This window comes from Apteryx rowi, unplaced genomic scaffold (assembly GCF_003343035.1).
Source record: "Apteryx rowi isolate R43461 unplaced genomic scaffold, aptRow1 scaffold_30, whole genome shotgun sequence".
NCBI lineage: Eukaryota > Metazoa > Chordata > Aves > Apterygiformes > Apterygidae > Apteryx > Apteryx rowi.
In genome coordinates this window covers 310,416-334,235 of record NW_020449419.1, presented here as the reverse complement: position 1 = coordinate 334,235, position 23,820 = coordinate 310,416, and the positions used below count along the sequence as shown (strand labels likewise).

At 39.0% G+C, this 23,820-nt stretch overlaps 1 protein-coding gene across 7 annotated transcripts in view; it reads right to left on the bottom strand.

Annotated features, from left to right (window-relative positions):
- Nucleotides 1–503: 503 nt before the first annotated feature.
- JMJD1C (jumonji domain containing 1C) overlaps nt 504–23,820 on the bottom strand; it is a 64,542-nt gene continuing 41,225 nt past the window's right edge. For 3 of the 7 annotated variants that reach the window (XM_026069965.1, XM_026069961.1, XM_026069962.1), the window contains 15 exons: nt 22,284–22,498; nt 21,644–21,796; nt 18,714–18,803; nt 17,168–17,295; nt 16,780–16,993; nt 16,082–16,296; nt 15,282–15,560; nt 14,705–14,873; nt 14,190–14,280; nt 13,951–14,081; nt 12,636–12,758; nt 11,423–11,562; nt 7,568–7,744; nt 1,759–1,890; nt 504–1,409 (listed from right to left, as the gene is read on the bottom strand). In XM_026069965.1, the coding sequence (XP_025925750.1) occupies nt 1,320–1,409; nt 1,759–1,890; nt 7,568–7,744; nt 11,423–11,562; nt 12,636–12,758; nt 13,951–14,081; nt 14,190–14,280; nt 14,705–14,873; nt 15,282–15,560; nt 16,082–16,296; nt 16,780–16,993; nt 17,168–17,295; nt 18,714–18,803; nt 21,644–21,796; nt 22,284–22,498 (2,347 nt within the window). In that variant the 3' untranslated portion in view covers nt 504–1,319. Of the gene's footprint in view, nt 1,410–1,758; nt 1,891–2,062; nt 2,375–5,522; nt 5,612–7,567; nt 7,745–11,422; nt 11,563–12,635; nt 12,759–13,950; nt 14,082–14,189; nt 14,281–14,704; nt 14,874–15,281; nt 15,561–16,081; nt 16,297–16,779; nt 16,994–17,167; nt 17,296–18,713; nt 18,804–21,643; nt 21,797–22,283; nt 22,499–23,820 lie in introns of those variants that run through there. The other 4 variants (XR_003254250.1, XM_026069964.1, XM_026069966.1 and 1 more) reach the window with 4 other exon arrangements.

Genomic DNA, 23,820 nt, shown 5'->3' with positions numbered 1-23,820 from the left:
AGCTTGAATAATTTGCAAAGACTATGTATAGTTTAGCTTTTCAGACTAACTCAATGAGCTGGAATTCTGCTCAATTTTCTAACAAACTTTATCATTATTAAATACAGATACACATCTTTCTAAAAAACCTATTATTTTGCTGTATTTCTTGAACTGTAGAGCTAAGACGCTATAAAAAAATTTTGTTCTATGAAAATTCCTTTTCCCCTTCACCCAAAGAAAGTGTTGGATTATTAAAGACAGAACATAAAGAATGTTTAAATTGTTTTATTCTTAATGAGAGGCTCTTTTTGGCTCAGCCATTTGAACTGTGCTCCAGCACTTCCCTTAGCAGTTTTGTATTAAACCCGGAGAGGGCAGAATGGTGCACATTAACCAAGGCAGAACATTTCAAGCATTACAATAAGCGACACTAAAGCAGAGATGCATTTGCAATTACTGTGAATGAACAACTCAGGCTATCACAAATGTGCCACAAACATAAAAAACAAACACAATGAGACAACATTTGATAAAGTCATTTTAATGGAAAATGTAAAACCCCTTTCAACTTCAATGTACAAAGCATGTGTAACACTTGCACTTTTAACAAATTAAAGCAAGCCAATGTTTTAAAAAAATACATCATTGAATGTATATATGTATATATTTACATAGCATATTAAGTTTAATATTTAGCTTTAAAAGTTCACATAAATTTTACCAAAATGAGACAATTTTTAAATAAATTACACCTTTTGAAAACGTTTAATTGTACACTGAATAGCTTCAATAAAATACTGAAGTGTCTGTATTTAATATCTACTTTATATACTTTATATTTTACAAAGTTTACAATTATTTGGCAGTAATTTTCAGATTATGACATGACTGCTGTGCGGACTCAGCAAGATCCCAAATGCAGGCAATAGCTGGTGTTTGTGTCCTACTCTCACAGTAACTGTCTCAATGTAGTGAAAAATATCTGAATTATTTTAGCAAACTGTACAAGTCACATTTACATTTGATCAACAATATAGCATAGAATTTTGTGTTTTTTTTCCAAAAATAAATACATCATCTTAAATCTTTGACATTTCACAAACTTCATATACATTATAATACAGGACAGCAGAATGCTGCTTAATTGTTTGTAAGTCTAACATGTAATCACAGTGGCTGTGATATGAAGCTCTACCGTTGCAGTGTCATTAACAAGTAAATATGATGACTATTTTCTTGGCACTGATGGTTTGTGAAGCTTAAATTAGTGTGCATACTGTTCATATATTAGAAAAAATAACCTCCATTTGATGTTAACACAAAAAAGCAGAGAGCACTTAGTTTTCTTCCATATCTTCCATTTCCCCTTCATGAATCTTCAAAGCTCTCACCATTTCTTTAACTGCATGATACAAGATATTTTTAACCTGCAAAAATACCAGACACATTTTCAGTAAGGCCTACTATTAAAGAACTGTAAAAGTAACTAGGTTTASGACTGAGCTCTAAGCTTAGCAGACAGAAAAAAAGACAGACTAGAACAAGTCAGTCCAAAAGGACATACCTTTTTTACACATTTTAAAACATAATGTGAAATAAAAACCGCAGCAACTCAACGGCGAGTCATCTACCCCCTTGGCATTCACGCTGCTGCTCATTGTTATTCTGTGTGAACAGCGGCGAGGAAGTAACTCCGCGCACTGCTACGCATCGCAATGAGCTGAGCACACCGGCCCTTCAGAACAGGTTCTGGAGGAGCGCGAATTCATTTCATACCTGCAGTTTATCATCGTAATTGATTTCTTCCTTTGACAGCCTCAGTTCCTGCGTTAAGTGAAATGACTGTACAAGGTGTTCGGGAGACACAAAGTCTTCAGTTACTTGAACACAGCTGTGAAAATTTTGCACCTATCCAAAATAAAAATAAGAAAAGACTGATAATTAGTACTTGGGGGTTATTCTTTGCCAGAGAAACCTGAGAAAAGAGTGGACCTCAACATCTTTTAAACCACAGGCTTATCAGACTAAAGGGGACCTTTATACATTTTACGCAGAAAGCAACTAAGCATATTTGACATACATCAGTTTGCCGCTGGTGAAAGGTACAGATATTTGTCTGTGCTGTCACACTTCTTCCTGCATTCAGCTCTGACATTTACTCAGCGTATTCTGATCTGTTACTCAATCCTTTTTTTTTTTCAGGGGCTCGGGAATTGCTACCGTATACTGCTACTGCACAGCAGTTTCACAACATGGCGCAGGAGCTGGAGGCTGCAGGTGGCTCCCCRGGAAGGCGAGTCCTCGGGCCGCGACAACAAGCGGTAAGCTCCCACCCGGACTCTGCTAGGCAAAACATGCCATGTTCACTGAGAAGTAATTGCCAGTTCAAACCCTTAAGAGAAAAAAGCCCTTCAACAAAGTGGCAGGCTCAGAAGGAAAAAGCATTTCTGTTTCCCAAACACTTCTTTCACTGACAAAAGAGGTAGCTAATGAGAAGAACGGACACCATGTCCTGCCACCCAGGTTGTCTGTGGAGGGCAGGAGAAAGGAGCAAACACTTCTTGGTTGCGACCTTCTGACTGTCAACTCCTGTTTATCGTCACTAGAAACCTACACTATTACGTTTTCACTACTAAACCTTTACGAATTATAAATTTTCTTCAGCATGGTGCTTAAAACCTTTCCCCAAATTTTAAGAACTGCGCAAAGTTGTGCAATCCCAATTCTGCAAACTGACCAAAGCTCCTGGGGTGAGGAGGGGGTGCCGTTACCATCTCAGCAAACAAACAGTTCCCCCCACACTTGGTACTTGTGAAGTCCTGCATATTTAAGCTGGCGTATAGCAAAATCTAGAATGTTTTAATGCATGGTCTAAAATTTCCATTGTGGTACTTGAGGCTCAATAAACTTTTTGTGTTTACACAGTTGAGGACACAGCACTTTAAGAAGTGATTTTCTCCTCCAAAAACACTGCTTAACTGAGTCTGATGTTATAAGGTAGCTTGCTACTTTACAGGTAAAATCGCCGATAATCGTTAAGATATCAGAAAGTATTCATTAATAAGGGGGGCAAAGCAGCATGATTTCCCTCTGTGGATTCACAGAAACAGAGAATAATCTAGGGAGATGGAGACGGCTGGTTGATTTACAGGCTGCAGAAAGCCACAAGCGAGGGAACAGCCGCCGAAGTGCCACCGCGAGGTTCCCACCAGCACGCAGGGCATTTCCTAGAGTTTTAACCAAAGCGCCTCTGCTCTGGGCAGACTGGCTGCTGGCTCCAACCCTCTCTCCTCTCTTGCAGGCTTTTTGCCTGTTTCTAGTCTGTACTGGCCCGTTTTCCTTTTAGCCCCATGCAAATCCCACGCAACTCTTTCACTTTTTCCGCACTTGGACAGGATTTTACTGATTCCCTTTCCCTGTCTGCCTCCATCGCAGACCTGGCAACATTGGATGCCATCAGATCTTTCACTTTGCCGTGCCTTAAACTCTTCTCCAATCCAGCACCTGTCTTTTTAGCATGCAAGTCTTCTGGGGTAGATAGGATATTACCCTGCCTGTCTGATGCTTCACATGGGAATGCCCCACTGACAGCCCTCACGCAGTTCTCAGATATACATATTTATAATACAAATTGATATAATGATACGCACAAATAAATATGTTTAGCAACAACTTTCCTGAGATTCACAGGGCGAGGACTACAAGGCTCCCACTGCTGTGCCAATTCTGGCTGAACGGAGAGCGCGGCCTCTCCCTCAGCCCACGTCAAGTGGCGATTTTCCAGCACAGCCCACAGGTCGGGCGGCGCGTTGGAAAGCCGCAGACCTCTGGCAGGGGGTCAGGGAGGGAAGTGGCAGGGAGAGGAAAGGACCTTGCAGCCACCCGGCCCCGCAGCTCCCTCCCTCCTGCCCTTATGCTGCGAATCGGTTGTTTCCTGCACGGCTCAGCCCCAGCCAGCCAGGATACACAGAGCCTCGCGCTTCGCCCAGGAGCTGTGAACATGCAACTCCCAGACATTGATCATATGCACTTATCGTAACATCTCTAGGAGGTCACATTAGCTGTAGTATGTTATTTTACAATATATAATCATGCTGTTAAATCGAGATAATACATTTATAAAAAACAACATTATAATAACCGGTTCTGCTATGAACAAGTTTTGCATTTAGCCTGAACAACACATTTCAATCACTGACTCAAGGATTTCTGTCTTTTAACTTATCACTGAAGTAATTTTAGAATTTGGATGAGAACTAATCACTGAATTAAAATCACAGAAGGCTCTCTATTCGCTTTACAGTGTAGCATAGTAAACTCCAGGATATAATACCCAGAATAAAAATTTAAAGAAGCTCTTATTTTGTATGTTTTGCAATTCCTAATATTTAAACTACTGAAGTCATGAGAACTGTTGAGGACACAGAGTGAGAAGGCATCACTGGAGGAGGACTGTGATGCAGGATGATTGCAGACCGGAGCAGCAGAAAGAGCGCGTCATTCACAGGAACAGTAACAAAACCATCTTTTTCAGCCAAGGAGAGCTGGGGGCTCGTTATTACAAAAGAAAGACCAAGACCCAGATGTTAGCTAAGCGCAGGACAACTATGAGCTCACCTCACCTAGTGGTACAGCCAAGAGGAAAAGAGATACAAAGCTACAACGTATCATTCAAGACACGTTCAGGGAAGCATCTGTACAGGATACTGAACTGAACAGGGGGTGCATGTGTAAGTGTGCCTAAGCGTACACACACACACACGTACGTCTGGGTTCCCACACAGAGAGAAGAGTTCTCTCCGCACGAAGCGCAGGCGAAGGCTGCTGTGACTGCCGCAGGGCGGAGGAGCCTCTCCTATGAGCTCAGCCTGGACAGCTTGACTTACTTAGCCTTGTAAAACGAACACTAGGGGGATGTGACTGCCGTCCATAAATACCTTGGGAAGAAGGGAACACCAAGGAAGCAAAAAGAACAGTTTATGCTACAGCAAAATATTAATACAAGAAAAGCTGCTTTAAACTAGACATGAATACAAAGAAGCTAGAAAGAGAAAAAAAGATACATATATATATATGTGTATACAAAAAAAACAAAACCAAAACAACCTCTCTAGGGCAGAGCACTAAAATCTCTCCAGAGCACTAAAATTCTAGACCAGCATGTCAAAAGCAACAGGAGGCAGCAAACCTAACTGGTTTCAGGAAGAAAGCTGCTCAGGTGGATTACATAATGATCACCAGCAACTGGACTCCCTAATTCTGCACACTGGCCTGATTTCCTGCATTCCAAAACATTACCAGTGAGCAAATAAAAATGTTAATTTATCACCAAATTTAGTATTAACTACCATTCAGTTTTAATTAAGATTCATGATGTGCATATAAAACTGAAAAGCTTAACATGTAAACCGAGCTTGGTACGTATTCTTGTTCAGACTTATTTTTAAGTGTTTAAACATGTTTTGTATATATAAAGGGTTGGTGCTGATCCCTAAGGTCAATATTTATGCATCTCTATATAAAGAGTACTGTACACGTACATGAAAGAACATGATGCTTTCATTTCCTCCTACGTGGCAGATTCACAGGAACTTCTTACTGAAGATGAAAAGGTTTTCAGCTTCACCCACTAAGGTTTAAAAACACTGTTATTAACTCCTTGGTGCCAGAAGCTAGAACATTACCACTTCAAAAGCAATTTGGAGTTTAAAGCCAATGAGATAAAGGTAACAGTGGTCTTGTCTTATTTTTGGTCCTCAAACCGATGAATTGCAGGGCAGCCTACAGACCTGGAGCACTGGCACTACTTCATGTTTTATGGCCTGCATGGTTTTATATAATGCCTCATGCTATATAAAATTATTTTCCCAGTATGTTTGTAGTTTTCTGTGGGTTCTCTTTTCACTCTTGTATCTTGGATGATCTCCCTTGTTCTAAGAGATCAGAGTGAGGCTACTGCAGAATGCAATACAAATGTTATCCACTCTGGGAATCCTAACTGCTTAAGCCTGGCAAGAGCTGAGAATATCATCAATGCCAGATATTCCTTCACCTTTTTATAGGGAAAGAGTCAAACCCCAGAGACATGGTATGAGGAAAGGAAACCTGCAACAACCCTAGACTTGGTTAATTGCTGTTTTTGCTTTCTTTTGCTGAAAAGAAATCTCCACAGATCATTCAGGGTTAACATACCATCATGTGAAACTTATCTCAAGAAACATGGGAATGACAAAGGAGTCTAGTTTGGGTAAGGTTAGGATAAAGGAGGATAAAGTATTTGTTGCTGTGAGCGTCCAAGCAACTGAAAGAGCCAGCAGACGCATCGGGGACATCACATGTGCCATCAGAACGACCCGGTCTTGTTTCTCCCCACTGCCCTGGTCAGYGTGACACGAGAAGCCATGGCTTCCTCTGCCTAGAAGAGGTGGTGTCTGGAAGCTGATCTGGCAGATCGTAGACCAAACAGTGACTTCTTTGGAAAGCCCTTGCCTCGATTGAACCCGAGTGGAGATCGGGGATAAATCTTTAATAGCAAGATGGTTTACAATCCCTGCTGCAGGGTGGAGATGCTCCTCGTTCCTTGATAGTCAGCTCCCTAATTAGTGGTGCTAGACAGCTGGCAAGACTGCAAGAAAGCAGGCTCCATTTCCTGTTTCAACAGGAAAAATTCACCATACGATATAGAACTGTCCAAAAATCTTGTCTAAACAATCATGCTTTCTTCCCCTTTCTACCAAGAAAAAGCAATTTGTAGACTGGGAGGTAAAAAACCCAAAATGAAATAACAAAACCTATGTGCTAAGAGAGGACTAAAGCTTGCTACACAATTGCTACTGTTTCTCCAGAGCTGCTCTATGGGCAGTACTTTTCCGTACATAGCTGTGAACAGAAGAAGCCCGGCTGCAGCAGAGGTGCAACCGCTCTCTCTGGATGGAAAGTGGCTGCAGGGACAAGGYTATCTCCTGGTGATTGATGTACCTTCTGTGTAAAAAGAAACTTAGTGTTTCTTTTAAGGAAACAATCTGCAAAATTCTGTTAAAGAAACATCTTGTTAATTAACCCCAAACTTTCTCCACAATTCTCCTATGGCTAAAGGCAAAAAATATGACAATACCTGACATCCAATTATTTATCTGTTTGGCACCCTCCTGCCCCCATAAGTTAAGTCTGAGTTTAGAAGAAAAAGTGCAAGTATTACTTTGTCCTAACTAATACCAGTTTATTTAGAAATTTGCTAATAATATGCAAAGAAAGAAAAAATGATTAATAGTTGTCTGATTATTTTTCATTTTAAAGGAAAAAAGGAACGGCATTATTTCAAGTGTTTGAATTGCTCTACGTTAGTACTGGATAGTCATTTTTACAAGTCGATGTACATCATAATGTATTCCTATACACTAATAGCAACCACCAAGAAAATAAAATCTAATTTGAGCACAGATGTAATGTGTCCTTCAAGAAAGTTATTTTATGATATTTATGTTATTATCTAATTTGAGCACAGATGTAATATGTCCTTCAAGAAAGTTATTTTATGATATTTATGTTATTTTATCCTGTATAGCATGGAACAGATGTATTTTACCTGATGAAGTGCTCCTGCTGGTAGAATAATAGCATCACCAAGAAACTGAATAACCGTACAGGTTTTTACTCCATATTCTTCAAAAAGTCTTTGGCGAAGTTTTTTGTTCACATACCAACTCTGATCACGTATTGGATCATGCTCTGGTAAAACTTCTAGGCCTTGTTCTTTTGCTATCTGTAAGGATAGGAAAGATCCCAAGTTACCTTTAAAAGAAGCAAATCCCTTGCTGGTAAATTAAATGTATACCTACGTTAAAAATAGAAAGTACTTTGTTTCCAATATCCAAATTGGAATTTTTGTTAGAAATTCAAAAGGACCTCAAAGGAATTAGTAAATCCCACCGAATTCAAGAGATTTGCAGGTCTTTCACACCAAAAAAGCAGCAACATCTTTAAAGATTTTAGCACGACAGTCTATTAGTAGGCAATGCACTCTCCCTATGTGGCTTCTTTCATCAGAAAGCAGAATCTGCTCACAGAGTTCCTATGCTGCCAGTTCCTCGAGCTTGCAGCCACCAGCTTTGACACAGACATAACACTGCAACCCCAACTCAGGAAAAAGGCAACGGATAAAACTAAACTTCGTATGAGGTTATTTTGCTACCCCTGTGGCAAGGAATTCAGAAAACATGATGGAAAACTAAAAAAATACTTCCTGAGAGAGCAACAGACTTAACTGCAACAACCATTCTTCATTAAGTTAACCACAAGGGAACAAATACTAATCCTAATCAATTGCTAATTACTGAATCATAGTGACTAAAGGAGAAAAAAGTAACACATATCAAACCATCTGTTGTGACTCAGGAGACAATTATCTCATTAAAGACATAGATTTTTCTTCATATTGATGTTAAATATACTTAACTATCTGATGCAGAGCTTGAAACTGTTCTTATGTATTAATTATCTTTCCCAAATCTTCTGTACTGGATGAAATGCTGCGATTTTATCTCCTATCAGGAGGCAAAGTGGGACCCTGTGACTACACAAGTCATAAGCCTATATTTCAAGGTCTAGCCATCAATTAATTTCCATTTCAGTATTTCAAGAACACCACCACATCAAAAATAAAAGATGGCACTCAACTCAGTTTTAGCTACCACAGCAAGCTGTGATAGCAAGCGCAAACCTTAATTACAGAGCATCTTAAAAGGCTTCTTTTTGTTTTAATCCTGCTGCCCTATGAGTCTCACAATGTGTCTTAACTGCTGTAAAAGAAGAAACTCTGAATAATGTTCCTTGCCTGTCTGCTCCCTTGCAGTCATGATTTTGTCCATCGTAACTCCCCACAGTTGTGCCTTTTCCAAGCTGAAGAGCCCTAGTGCACTCTGTGAGCTTCTCTTTTTTGAATAAACAGAAAAGCCCAGATGTATACATATTCATAATCTCCTGGAATTAGCTGCCTTTTGTTCACTACCACTCATTTTTCTCAAAGTTTAGCTTGCCATGGGGCAAATGTTCACCAGATGACATACCTCTTGGGGCCACCCTGGGACCGAAACCTACAGAGTTGCTGTCCAGGAGAACTCTGACTGCAGCATTTCTTATGCTTTTCCTGCTTGCAGGAGACACTTTGGCTTTCAGCTTGTTTATGGACCATTTTTGTTTAACCAGTTAAAGCTCATCTAAAATATTCCCACAGTAGAAGACACTGAAGACATCTTTTGTAGACTTTTCCTCAAACAACTTCAGTGGTATTTTGGGTATTTCTAGGTAATCTGTCAAGACTGCTTTCTAGAACATGAAAAAGTGCTAAATGCAGGGCACGGAAAACTAAACTAGAGATGCTATCTCTACATTTAATGTCGTTGATCACTGTCAATGGCCCAGAGGAGGACATTCCCCCTACTTGACAAGTGATGAACTGAGAAGTCCTGACTTGTGCCATGTAAGTCCATCACACGCCATGCAAGAATGATGTGCACAGTAGCTGATGTTGAATTTTGCCCTTGGTACACTATCCCCACAGCTTTCATCTTCACTAAGAGACAAGGCACATTCCTCATTTGAGCTAACTGACATGACACAAAGTCTTTAAGAAGATTGGCGGTTGCTGGGTTTTTTTGCATGTGATTAACAAGCCACAAGTATTTCAGCATCTGATAACACAAGTATGGATCCTGGAGACCAAAGACCACAAGGACACACAAATGAATGTCTTCAATAAATTGTGTCAGTGAAGCCAATCTTCAACAGTGACAGAACAGCATTATCCTTTAAACTCAAATACTAAAAAAATTAAAAGAATCCTTTGTATTAGAAAAGAACAAGAGTAGATCTCCATGCCGTCCTGAACCTTTAGAATTTGGAGACTACCTGTAGCTCTTACAGATGAGTACATGAAGTATTTTATTTGTTGACTGATGTGGCATGATATTCAGGGAGGAGGAGGAAAACTATGTGCCAGAGCATCGCACATTACCACACATCTATACTCACCAGTGTCCAAGATTGCATTTTGCACAAAAGTAATAAATTCAGTAGCCTTCCACACTTACCTGCCTATACTTAGATAACCAAAAATTAACATTTACTGGCATTTTTAAGCAATTCTGGAATAAACCTAATACCTGTTTTCAAGACAGACCCTTTATGACCCATCCACAATGCTAGTTTTCTCAGTTTGTATCTTCTGAGCATAAGTGAACTTCCCTCCAGTAGATTTTAGATCAGAACTAAGTGTGCARTGTGGAAGTTCTCTACTCATTTTAAAAAATTCTTCTCACTTCAAGGATTGCAAAGAAAAAAGGCCTCCTGCCTATTCTTTTGGCTACAGTATTGTCTGCAAAAAATAGAAGTCACAAATTTCATCTCATAAAACGTGTCCATTTGCACCAGAAAGATGACTGACCCCAACAACTGGCAAGTCTAATTTTTCAATGTCCAGAGAACTCTTAAGAGTCTTTAGCTAGCTACACATTATAAAGACTATCTATTCCACATAAATTACAGCATTGTATAACAGCTTGGACTTATAGGTCACTTTTTTCAAGGACTTTCATATATAGGATCACTAAAAGCTTTTCACACAGGAAGAGTCCTCTTTGCTAACCCAAATATATCCATCCCTCAGATTCTGCTCTATCGTTTTAATGCCAAGAAACAAGTTTCTTGGGCAGAATGCAGCACTTCACATTTAACTTTTATTTGAAAAAAACATGGAAAGAAGTACTGACAGGACTCATCAAGAGAATGAAATCCTGCTAGATTCTTTTTGAAACTCAGAGGTATCTGCTAGTCTCTCTAAACCACGGGGCAGTGTTATTCCTTAAATATGCAATTAGTGGTCATCTAAGCTCACGRGTCTAGAGAAATATACTGCAACTCCACCTCTCCAGAGCCTCCCCTTGGAGATGCTGTTCTGGAGGAAATCTGTGGAGTATGCAAGGTATTCACCTCGCTATTTAGTCGTCTTCTACCCTAAAACAAAGCCAAAATTCTGGAGAGGGTAAAAGTTGTTTTTTTCTTCATGGAATTTACCAACCGTGTTAAGATTTGATGAGTAAGGCTTCCCTCTCAAACTCAACTGTCCTAGCATTATAGGGTAGCAGCACTAAGCTGGATGAACTTGGCAATAACTGAAGACTGATCTTCACACTGGGTGTGCATGTGTGTCTCAGTGAAGTTTGTAGCAGTGCTTCGTCCATTATAATTTAATTTATGGGCTATAAAGAAAAGAATTTTGCTTCCCTCATCCCCCAAGCATAAACCTTGCAACCAGAACTATAGTTGTGGCCACCAGAACACACAGGTTTATGTAGGGAAGGAGGGAGGACTTTTTGCCCCCCCCCCCTCCTTTTTTAAACAGTTACTTAAATTATGTCTATAAAATATCCATTATAAATCCAACCTTTTGCAGAAACTCCCTTATCTTGTCAGCATCTTTGCCAGCATAAATGTGCCACAAAGCACCAGGTAATTCACTTGAATCTTTCAATCTCTTCCTTAAAAGATCATCCAAATCTTCCTCTTCAAACTTCTTCAACACTCCTAAGATTTGACAAAAGTATTTTTAAGAAGTGATACAGAGAAAAAACTGTAATGATGCACCTTCTTTTCAAACTTTTTGTGGGAGACTAAGCAGATAAATGCTTACTGAATAAAACTAAAGCCCCTCAGATGATCTTTTTGTTCAGCTTTTGTAATTAGAAAGTTAACAGAACATGAATGCTGCAAGTGTTTTTAAAACAATGTTCAAATTTTAAACTGTTTTTTACATTTCTTGAATTTGATAGAATGCGTTCTCCTGCCCGAAATAAACAAGCAGGGCTGCCAACAAAAAAATCAAGAGAGGAAAAAGGTATTTTTCTGCAGTCAGCAAAAGCAACATTCTGCTCGCTGTTCTGCAGCAGCTAGTCAAGAAACTTTAGAGCTCTCCTGATACACTGCAGTTTTTGCTGGTATTAACTCTGTGCATGCGCAAGTGAAAACAAAACAAACAGAAGATGGGAAATCTTACTGGGGCTCTATTAGACATACACAAAAATCTACATTTGCCGAACATGGAACCCGAGCAGAAACAAATAAGGAAAAAGAAACAATACAATTTCAGTGATTTAAAGACTTTTTCAAAGAAGCAATAAACCTTATGCAGAGGACGAGCATACACCAGTTTACCCTCTCCAGCACTGAAAAATTACATTGCAGTCCAAATTCAACAGAACAAACACAGCGCATCCAGAGGCAGCAGACTAAACAGAGGGTATGGCAAATTCATCATCCTGACATAACTGTTGGACTTAGCACAGCTTCCGGAGAATATCCTTCATCCTGTACTTTCATTAGCTCTGCCAGCACCAACATAGCAATGGTGTATTAATTACAGGTAATAGCAACAAAAAAGTGAAAGGCGTTTGAAATACAATTGCGTAACTCCTGAACTGCGGTGTATTTTATGCAGAATTGATTTGCTGTGTAAGAATCTCTCTTGAGATAAGGAATCTTTGATGTGTAAGCAAGTACTTAAGGACACGTTTCACACACGCATTTCAAACAAACAGTATCAATTTTAAAAGTGACATGTCATCCAGTATTTACATGTCACACAATGAGCTTCCCTTTACCTGATTTGGAAAGTACTCCATTTCCTTTTGCTATGCCAACATAAACAAGGATGTTCACTACATCAGAAACTTCAATATGGAGATTTGTAGTTCCTATATCGTGATCTTTAGTAGCAGCCACACCTATGTTACAAGATAAAAATTTGGGGTAAAATTAAGATTCATGAAATCACATATTCACCTTCAAATAGAAATATGCTACAGCTAACTGAGAAGAAATTTCTGGAAATTCCCTAAGCATTATAGGAAAGTATTTTATGTACAGGCATGTTTTAATGTGAAAATACTGACATACAAACTACAGATGTGTTTTTGCTGTACTTGCTAAAAAAGCAAATGTTACTGTTAAGAAAGATTTCGAGATATCTCTTCGCCCAGACAAATGCCCCTACATAGCTATTGTATCAAAATAAAACATGTTTCAACAGAATAACCAAAGATATTTCCTGACAACAGCTTTCCTTCTGAACTTTTCAACCTTTCAGGTTGCTCAGGGAAGAATATAACTAAAAGGAATAAACAAGGAAATCAAATTAAATTTGTCATTTTATTCCTGACTATAAACAGAGTTTTTAACTAAAAGAAATCCCCAAGGCAAAGAGAAAAATATGGTAATTTTAGTTCTAACATGAAAAAAAGCACATGCTTCAGTCAAAAAGACATTTCAGAATACTAAGTCTTACAGCAGCATTACATAGAAGGGTCATTAATGATTCAGTTTCTCAGACCCACATCTTGATTACTATCTTTAATATGTTTATTTCAGAAGACATCTGGAAAACTTTTTAAATCAAAGCCATCACACCACAAATTACAACTCATTTCTTGTGCTATTAAGACAATTTGTAAAACATAATTGAACAAATTTGTTTGCAAAAGGAGGAGCAGCTGSAAAAGGTCTGAGGAAAGTAGTCAGTGTAGCACATGTTCAAAATGTTGTCTAGACCAAATACAGACAAAAATTACAATAAAAAAACCTCAGCATTTTTCTTATCAAAATTATAAACACACTACTACTCATGAAATATTTTGTCATATATTATTATTAAAACAGAAACTATGTGTAAAAATAACCACCCATTTATATGCTTTGAAAGAATGTAACAGCACTAGAAAAGATGAAAAGAAATGCAGAAGTATGTAAATCTCATGCTTTAGGGACATGTACTGTTAATAGGCAAGTCAGAAAGGATTGCTCCTACATTCAGTCACTAATAATCCTCCAAATCAGCTCAGTTTTCTATCAAGCATTAACCTATGATATACTACACCTCCAAGGGAGGAGGTAACTGCTACACTTMTAAGACATACTCACCATATGCACTGCATAGTCTGGGTCCCAAATCTGGACGGACAAAAAATCCTGGCAGATGAGAGGCCAAGTTTAATTTTCCTTCTGGACTACAATATTCAGGCAAAGGTAAACTTTTTAATAAGTCTTCATATCTGGAGGAGAAAAGGAAGGAGATTACAACTGAATTTGTGCCATTATGAAGAGAGAAAAAAACAACATGGAGATGACCTCAAGAATATCTAAATTTTAAATGCMAATACCTTGCTGGCATCATAGCCTTGAAATCTTCACCAGAAGGCCAATCTTTCAATTTTAGTAGAGCTGTTTCCCCATTTTTTATTTTCTGCCGTTCTGCAAGTAACATACAGATTACTAGAAACTAATACACTCTAGATGTTTTACTTAGATTCAACTACAATGCATAACTGAACTCTAACCTCTCTATAAAGATTTCATACATAGAAGAAAAGATTATTAATTTAAAGAGATTCAATTAGGAGACAAAACAAACTCAACTAGTTGAGGAACAATGACATTCATTTGGTTTGTAAGTCTGAGATAACTTAGAAAATGGTATATTAGTGTATCTTTAATTCTGCAGAGGTACGAAATGCAAGTTTTCAGCGCATTCTCTTGAAACAGATTATATAGAGCTTTTTTTTTTTTTTTTCAAATTTCTTCAAAGCCTCAAGATCTATTAAGAATAATTTTAATTGCCGTTTCTGACACTGACTGTGTTTAGAATCAATGGAATAATACATTCAAAGTAACCTACTTGAAACATCTTCAAAACCATCCCAGAACTCCTTGACATTGGTGTTTGAAATAATGCTGTCTTTGCAATTCAAGATATCAGCTTGCTGGTTTCCAAAATCTAGACTAATTGACTCTGCTTTCCACAAGCTGAAGTTCATTTTCTTATGCATACCGGACACTACTACAGGCTTAAAAAAAACAAAAATAAAAATTAATACTCATCCTTTCTGAATGAAAGGCTTGCTTCAATTAAATTGGAATGTAAGATGTATTTGAAACATGCAGAGAAGGCCTTGGCCCTCCTAAGCTGCTATCGACATTTCCAGTGACAGCAACCGTACCTAAGACTTCACACAACTTTTTAGTGGTTTAATCTCCAGCAGTCATTTCTTATTCATTATTAGCAACTAACTAAAATTTCAACTACACAAAGTTCATATGTGGGATATACCTGACAAATTTTTACCCACTGTAATAAAATGCACTAACAATATGTTTTCAAACGTGAGGTCAGGCAAACTTTGTCCTGTTGCAGTAATTCCTCCAGAGTTCATACTGAGGTCACCTTTTAGACAGAACTAGGCTTTGATACCTACCCTCCCTTGTTTCCAGCACTCTTTGAAGAGCTTCCAGTTGTTGCTGTTTTTATGGTCTCTGAGCCACAAAACATGCTTATCACAGATCCAAGAATATTGAATATCATTGTACAATTTACTGCAGTCATCTAGAATACATTTTTTATCATCCTTTGGCTCATCTTTTATTTCAGATTTTGCATTTATCTTTGGTGTTCTATTTGGTGGAATCTTGTTTTCTACCACTGAAGCAATTATGTCATCGAGAATGTTTGGCATAGTCCTTCCACTCTTGCCACTCTATTAGAAAACAAACAAATGTATGTTTAAATAAYGTAAATGCAAATGAAGTTAATGGGATCCTTTCTTCAGCAGAATATCAACAATGCATTATCAGTTTTTAGTTATCTACTTCCTTTGTAGAAAACTGCATGCATTCTTATGCAGAACAAATTAGAAAAATACAGTTACAATAAAACTCAATATACTGGAATCTTCCTTTACATTGTTGAGTGAATAGTTTATCTAACTTCACGGCATATTCTTCATAATATGCATCAATTATCACTAAATATATATAAATATATACAATTTGTGTGTGTATAAACACACACATATATGTTAATGCATATATGTGTGTGCATGTGTGTGTGCAAGCATGTATAGGTATGTTAAATCTTTCAAGGAAGCTGTAGTGTGGTTTTACTTCTAAATTAGTATTTAATGCAACATATTTATCAGACCACTCTAAAATGTACAAAAACACACGATACAGATTTTCAAATCCCAATTTGAAAATCATGCATCTTGTAAACACTCACTGGTGTTCCTGTGGAGTAAACTGGAGCAAAAGCAATACCCGCATCTGTAGAACCTAGACGCAGTTTGCCTGCTGTTGTAGTTAGTAAATCTCGTAAGGTTGAACCCTGCTCGTTGTTCTGGGATGCAGGAGGGGAGGTTTTACAGTTTGGGGACTCTGAATTATCCTGGTCTTTTTCTTCCTTTGAATGTTTTCCAGAAGGACATTCTTTATTCTCTAAAACAAAAATAATTATTGGAAGTTTACACTGTTGTATCATGACGTAGACATAGGAACAGCACTGGTATCCTGTATTTTATAGTGGTGGTAATATACTGTAGCACTAGCGCTTTATTCACCTGAAAACACACCAGAGGATGAACTAGATCCTTCAAAATGCAGTCAAACAGTGTGACCATGAAAAGGCCTTCCTCAGCATCTCAGACATGCAGCTGAGTGAGTACCTGTCACAAATGAGAGATGCTCTAGCTGGAAACACTGCCACATTACACATGCATTCTGCTAGTGGCTTTTCTGGTAACTGATTTTGATGCCACCAGGAGAAGGCATTGAAGTTGCAAAATTGAAATTAAGGGGGAAAAAATCTCTTCTTTCTTTTTGCTAAACAGAAAATAGCATGGATTTTTCCTAAAGAATTCATTTGCATATTACTCGTGGCCCCAAAATCATGCACATGATATGTAAGTATCAAACACGTACCTTTCTTTTCTTCTCTGGCTTTCTGCTCTGCAAGATCAGCTAACCAATGCAGTGGCGACTGTGATTCAGGTGGTGTTAACTTGCTGTCTGTGCTTACATCACTCCTTGGACTTGTATTACCATTTGTCTCAGACTTTGGGGGGGTATTCTGCTGTTGAGACTCAGGCATGCACAGAGAAATTTTATTACTGTGATTGAGGACATTCTGTAAAACCTGTAAAGAACAAATTCGTTTTCTAAGTATGTCATTTTGCTTTAACAAAAAACACAGATAGCATTTAATCACTGTATATGCTAATTAAAATGTGACTTGTTCAAATATAAAAATATGTAAGTATCAGAAGATCTGAATAACAAATTACAATCTACACACATATTTTAAACTCACCTGAGACACACCATTCATTGCAGGGAGTTTGCCAGCTTGCGTGCTCTGTTTGGTGGTACACTGACAGTGGGATTTAATTTCAAATTTTTCTCTAATATTGTGCATAGCATCTAGAAGATCTGTCAAAACTAGAAGACAATTAAGAAGAAAAATCATCAGTAATCCTCTTCTCAATCATTTTTTGGCTTTCTTCACAATATAAATGCTATGGTGCTAAAGAGCCATTTGTAAGCCTTTTTGAAATTTCAACTATTAATAATGYTTAATTTAATACTCAAAAATACCAAAGACTGCCCGCTTTACCTTAAAGCTTGTGCAGAAAGAGATGAGGTCTTTAATTAAATAATTACATACTACGCTTTTGAATAATCTAAACTTCACTCAGCACCCCCATTTTATGGCATACAACAAGCAAGCCAGTTATTCATTATTTACTTTACGCCTCGTTGTTCAACGGGTGCATCATTGCCTCATTTAATAACACCGTCAAACTACAGACTGAAGTGAGCCACGGCTTGACAAAAAAATTAGTATCTGATCATGTAATTCAAGACTGTTTGGCAATGGATATGAACAAAACGGAGGTTACGCAGGCAGTCTTCACTGTGCCGTTTCCAGCTGAGTGGTTCACTTCACAATTTAAAATTAAGAACAGTTTCAGAACAGAACCTGTTCTGTGGAAACCACAGTCTGAATTTACTATGGAATCTAACCAACCTTCATTTCTACCTGAAGTAACATGAAACAAACCATAAAATAGTGACTGTGGCTGTATTTCCAGATTAAAATAACTTGAAAATTTATTTACTAGGATTAAAGGCACATTCAGGTTTTCTTTCTCTGCCCTGCATCAATGCCATTAGAGATCACAAATAAAGTTGTGCTATCAGAACAAACACAACAGCACTTCTTCATATAACAGGTTTGGCTATAAGTAAAATTCTGAATTTTGCTGGGTTTAGGATTACTGCCTAGTTCTTGATTAATTGCAATCTTCTTTACTGCCTTTTGCCTTCAAGTGGTCAATCAGATGTCCAACCAAAACTGCACTTGGTGGGGGGTAGGAAGAGGACAACGCAGAAAATAAACTTCAGAGTACTAATATATGTGCACAGTAAAAAGCAAATCCGCACAAAACAGCTGCCATGTAATGCTCCTCCGTAGAACCACTCCAAAATTTCCTTTTAATTTAATGGTTACGGTCAGATTTGATAGTACCTTCTGTCTGTTTTATTCTGCTCTGGAGCAGTACAAAACAATCACAACAAATACCCCGAGCTTCTCAACTGCTTATCGCCCTCAGCTGCCCCCGAGCCCCTTCGGCCATCTGCCAGCGTCCACCTCCTCCTCCCCTCACCACCTCTGCCCTGTGCTGTTCCACTGCCCAGAACCACTTGCCGTCCTGAGATGACTTGACACAATTTGCAGGGTTGTTTTTTAAAATGGAAAATGAGGAATTTCAAGAAATGACTCTGGTCTCTCTTCACAGAAAGACTGGGGGCGGGGGACACGACACGACACCCTGCTTGTTTGTAGGGGGTCTTACCAGAGCCGGGAATAATTTGAGTTGGCATCAAGTGTTTGTGGTCGTGAGGCTGTCCCTTCACGCACTTCATCCAGGCATACAGCTCCTTATCTGCAAAATAACATCGCCAATCGTTTTACCTTTCACTAAGGCTTTATTACTTACAATAATACAGAGCTAACTAACTTTTTTTGATTATTTTTAGTTTTAAAAAAAGGTGGTCTCTACATGCTATAAGGTTTTTGTACTGGCATCCTGTGTGACAAATATTTGCATACAACAGCCACTTTTCACAGTAGGGAAAGGAATAAGGAGCAGAGTTTTAGTAACACCGAAACCTGAAACAGCAGCACCTATAATGCAGACCCTTGCCAACAACAGTTTCAAAGTATATTCACTTTATTATAGTTATAGAGTTGCTAGTTTAGCATAAACCAAGATCACATACAGTTGCTGTTTAGGCAGCAAGACCTCCTTGACCAATTTACCATGGAGAAGATGCAACCAGACTGCAATTGTAAAACCACTTTAATCTGACGCAATCCATGCTCCTCCTGGAAGTGGCCATCCTTGAACCCGAGGGGGCCATGCAGGCCGAGGCGGCGAGTATTCAGTGCTCTGGTCTGGCCTGTCCTGGCCTGTCCCACGGTGCCACCAAGGCCGCGGTAGCACAGAGGAAAGGGAAGGTGCGTCATGGGCTTACGTGAGATTAAAGCAGCCATGAAACCACAAGCCCCTATGTACAGGTTGAAAATCAGCGGTGGCAGCACAGAGGGGGCCTAACCGGTGAGAGAGAGGCTTTGTACAAAGGTTCAAGGAGACCGTCCCCGCCAGAAGAACGTGCAGCCCAAGGACAGGACAGAGAAAGAACGAGAGTGCAAAATGTCTGGCCAAGCAACCAGTCACCGACCTGCTATGGGATTTGGGGCAGAAATAGGAATGCAAGTGCTCTCTGGTTTCTCAGTCTTACATACTATCCTCTGAACTCTACTGCCACTTTTAAGAGACTCTTCAAATCTTTTTTACCAATTTGCTCAGCTCTAGCAATGTAAGCTAAAGAAAGCAGACTAAAAGAAGCATTCAATGCATTTATAGCACTATTTCCTTGCACTGCAATATAAACAGTGTACCAAATGTTCCTCTCAAATATTAGATTTGTTAGCCATTTCGTAGCTTTTGTAACTCATAAGACATTAAACATACAACCAAACATAAACATAAATGAAAATAAAACTAACAGTTGTGATGCATATATCTATTTAATGTATTTTTACCACTAAAACGTCATAAAATGGCACTCCACTTGATGGTGCCAGAAGCTGCCTGAAAGTAACAATGGATGGAGTAATACAAAAAATCACTGATAAATATCTGAATATTGAATATTTAAGCCTCTAACATTCCTACTGAATCAGTGGGAAACCAACGTTTTCTCCATTGTTTAGCAACTGTAAAAACCACCACCAGTTCCAGGAAAAATGGTATAATATAAAGTGTATTCTATAGAAATGGGTGGGTGGTTCTGAAATTTTACAGAGTTTCAAAGTAGAAGTGTAGTTCATAAGAATCCTCCAGCAGCATTAGAAAGGAAGCTGCAAAGAAGGAAGCTGTCATACTTCTGCCTTTGCATATAATCCTGCAATAAACAGTAAAGAGAAAGTCCTCTCTGCTAGAAGACTGAAACGAAGCCTGCTTCTGTATACTGCCTTTTTCAACTTTGAAGACATTTTGCTAAAATTTTCCTGGCTGGTTAACACAGGCACACTATAAAAAGCCTCTGACTGCATGTTCCCACTAGGGTAAATAATGTTCGGAGTATATCCCAAGCCACGTCAGACAGATGCACACACAGGCGCGTACGCAGACTTAAGCCGGTTAAGAGCGGCTGAAGCAGCCTCCAGCTTAAAGCACTAATGCCTGCTCTCAGTGTTGGAAAACACCACCGTTCCTTCCCCAGGAACTTGGGCTCGGATGAAAGACTTGGGAATGTCTCATAACCACAGAGTAGGAGGCCTCTCATTCCAAGCCAAGGGACAAAGTGGGTCAGAGTTTCTCCATTTATTAAAGATTTGCGATCTACCAGTTACTTTATTTTACTGACATTTCACGTAAGTGACACTGTATGTTGCTATGACAAACATGGAAATGCTTTTCAAAACAGCATTATAGCTGAATGCGTCCTTGGCGCAGCATTTCTCCGCAAGACTCTGCCGAGGCGCAAAGCCCGCCACCCAGGGGCAGGCAGCCCTTCAAGAGCTGCCCAAGAGCCACTGTCACAGTGGAGAGCTAAACCAATCTTCCAACCATTCCCCATTTCAGCTGCAACCAGGCTGGCTCACCGAAAAATTACAGGTATTCAAGTTAATCCTGTTACATTTCAGCACAGTCTAAGCTAGACATTTCTATTAAAATGCAGGAATTAGACTAAACTAAGTATGTGCATAGGCTGTGGGATTTTAAAACCTCCATAACACTCATTTAAAGTACTAAAGTATTTTTCTGTCTTACTTTTTTATTATAAAAAAGTAGGCTGTTAAGTCAGGATCACAAGCCATGTATTTCTGGCAGGAGGACCGCAGAAAGTACAAGGCAGCTGCCAACAGCAGTGAGCTACCATCCAACAGGGAGGAGGAAACGAGTGGCAGGCGCACAGGGAAGAGCGGCCAGATGTCACCTCGAGGGAGACGGGGCACAAGCAATCTGCGACGATCCACACAGAAAGACCGAAAAGTGGACAAAGGCCTAAAGCAGCCCCTTAACCACAACAGTAGCTTTCTGAATGACCGATGCTGTATTTACTGACTGAAAAAGGTGAAAAAACTCTATAATATTTCAAAACACACAAATAGTATTTTAACACTTAGAGAAAGTCAGTTACACTTGGGGACGAGCAGTCCTACACAAGTTGCGATAACCCACATATAGAACAGGCGAGCTCGCACAGGACCGACCTCTAGAGCTTTTTCTTTCCTTTGCCTTGTAACAATCCAGGCAGACCACAAATCCACATTTTTGGCAGACCCAGTGAATGTTAAATAATGTGGCTTCGCATGCATCACACATCTCGCGGACTCCTCTCACTGCTCTCTTCCACGCAATTTTGGCTGAAATACAAAATAAGCAGAATAAAAAGACTGAAATTTAAATGCAAAGCACAGAATGAATGGTCTGTATAGACGAAGCATTCATAATTTTCCCCTCAGAAGCAATCATGGGCAGGGGGAAAGGAACGTGATCCTCCAAAAACAGACCATCAACATTTACCACCTTAGTTACACCATCCAGCAACCCCATCAAGGTTAACACCAATACACCACAGAGATTAAAGCGTTCAAAAGCCCAGACTAAAGTAACACAGAAGAAACATTCCCGCTCAACATTGCGTGTTACGAGTGCAGAGAAGCCCTTCTGTGCCACACGCTGCCAGCTCCGCGTGGCAGGGAAAGCTGGGCTCTCCCGCTGCCTGCCCACTGGCGCATTCGGCCTGGGGACTGCTGCAGCGCTGCCCGGGGGCAGAGTGCCACGGGCCACTACGCGTGAGAGCCTGGGAAGAAAACCGCACAGCACTTGCAACATTTAAAATCCTCTTACCATCTTTTTTCACCCAGGACATGGCTGTTTTCTCAGACGTTACTAACTGACAGAACTTATCACCTATGATATCTAAAATGTACTTAGAAGTTTCTAGGTCCAGTTCATCATCTTCATAATTTTCATGTGTCCATAAACTCAGTGCTTCATCATCATATTGATCAGGAGAGGAGAAACCATCTATCCTAACCACTCCGTTCTTACTAAAAGATAACCTAAAAATGAAAACAAACAGTTTTAACGGCATATATCATTATATTCTGTGACTTACAGTTTACTTAGCAATTAACCTTACTGTTTACCTTCTGCAACAAGCAGATGTTCCCTACTTGCTTCAGCATGCTGCCTTACCTATTTTTTATTTAAAAACAAATTCTACTGACAAAAATGATTTTAAAACAAACAGTGAAGAAACACGGAAGCTAGAATTAACTTTTTAGGCAGATCACCTATTGGATTCAGTTTACTCTCATCACTCTCTTTCTGTAATATTTATTACTTCTTTAAAATCACAGATGAAACAGCAGGTCTTCTGTTTGTTTGTTTGCTTTGCCAAAGTTTGGGTCTGCTTATTCCTCATCTCTGATTTTCAGAGCTGTGGCAGCAGTCACTCAGTCTGTCCCAAACTTGGTAGCTCCCTTGACTCTGCTGCTCTCAGAGAACAGGAGGGAGGACACTATATTTAAGTCTCTCTAGGCAGCACACAAATCAGTGTTACAAGATAACATTTTCTTAACAGTTATTTTCTCACCTTTAAAATAGCTAAAGGTTTTCCTGTGACACTACAGGACACCATTCTACTATCCCCCCATATTTAGCCTATTTTTAAGGAGCAGCAATTAAATTATTCCATCTTGCAGAATACAGGAATACAGTAAAATTTTAGTGTCCTGAATTCAGGACTAATAAGTACCAAAATGATATACAGATGTATCATATATCCGATGAACAAGCAGAAGAAAGAAATTACAAGTTTTCGTTTACAAAAAGGATTTACAAGAGTGCAAACCTCATTTCCAATTCAAGCCTTACTATCTAAACACAATGAAATAATTACAACTCTATAAAATTTACCACAGCAAATTTGAAACATTCCCATTTTAAATTCCATCACTGTGTTTAAAATCTTGGCAAAACTTTATCACTGACGTTATCCCTTTCACACAGGAGAAAAACCTAAAAATCTAACATCACTGCATTGCCACTTTAGGAAGCAATTATTTTTACACAGAAAGTATTCCGAGTCCAGCCTTGAAATGATTCCTGTAAGACTATAGAGTTTTATAACTAAAGCTTCATTCTAAAAAAATAAAACTCAATCTAGGGAACAGCAATTTCCTGTCCAAACTGTGTTGAATGTATATTGGCAACACAGCACATGTGCAAATTAGGGCTGTTTTGTTCCAGGTCCATAACTGTGCTGCATGCACCACTTAGGGTGGGCTGCATTCTGGGATACTTTTTTTTTTTTTTTTTTTTTAATTACAAAGTTTCCTTGATTGGCCGTAATTGTGAAAAAGGAGGTCAGAACTCCTCT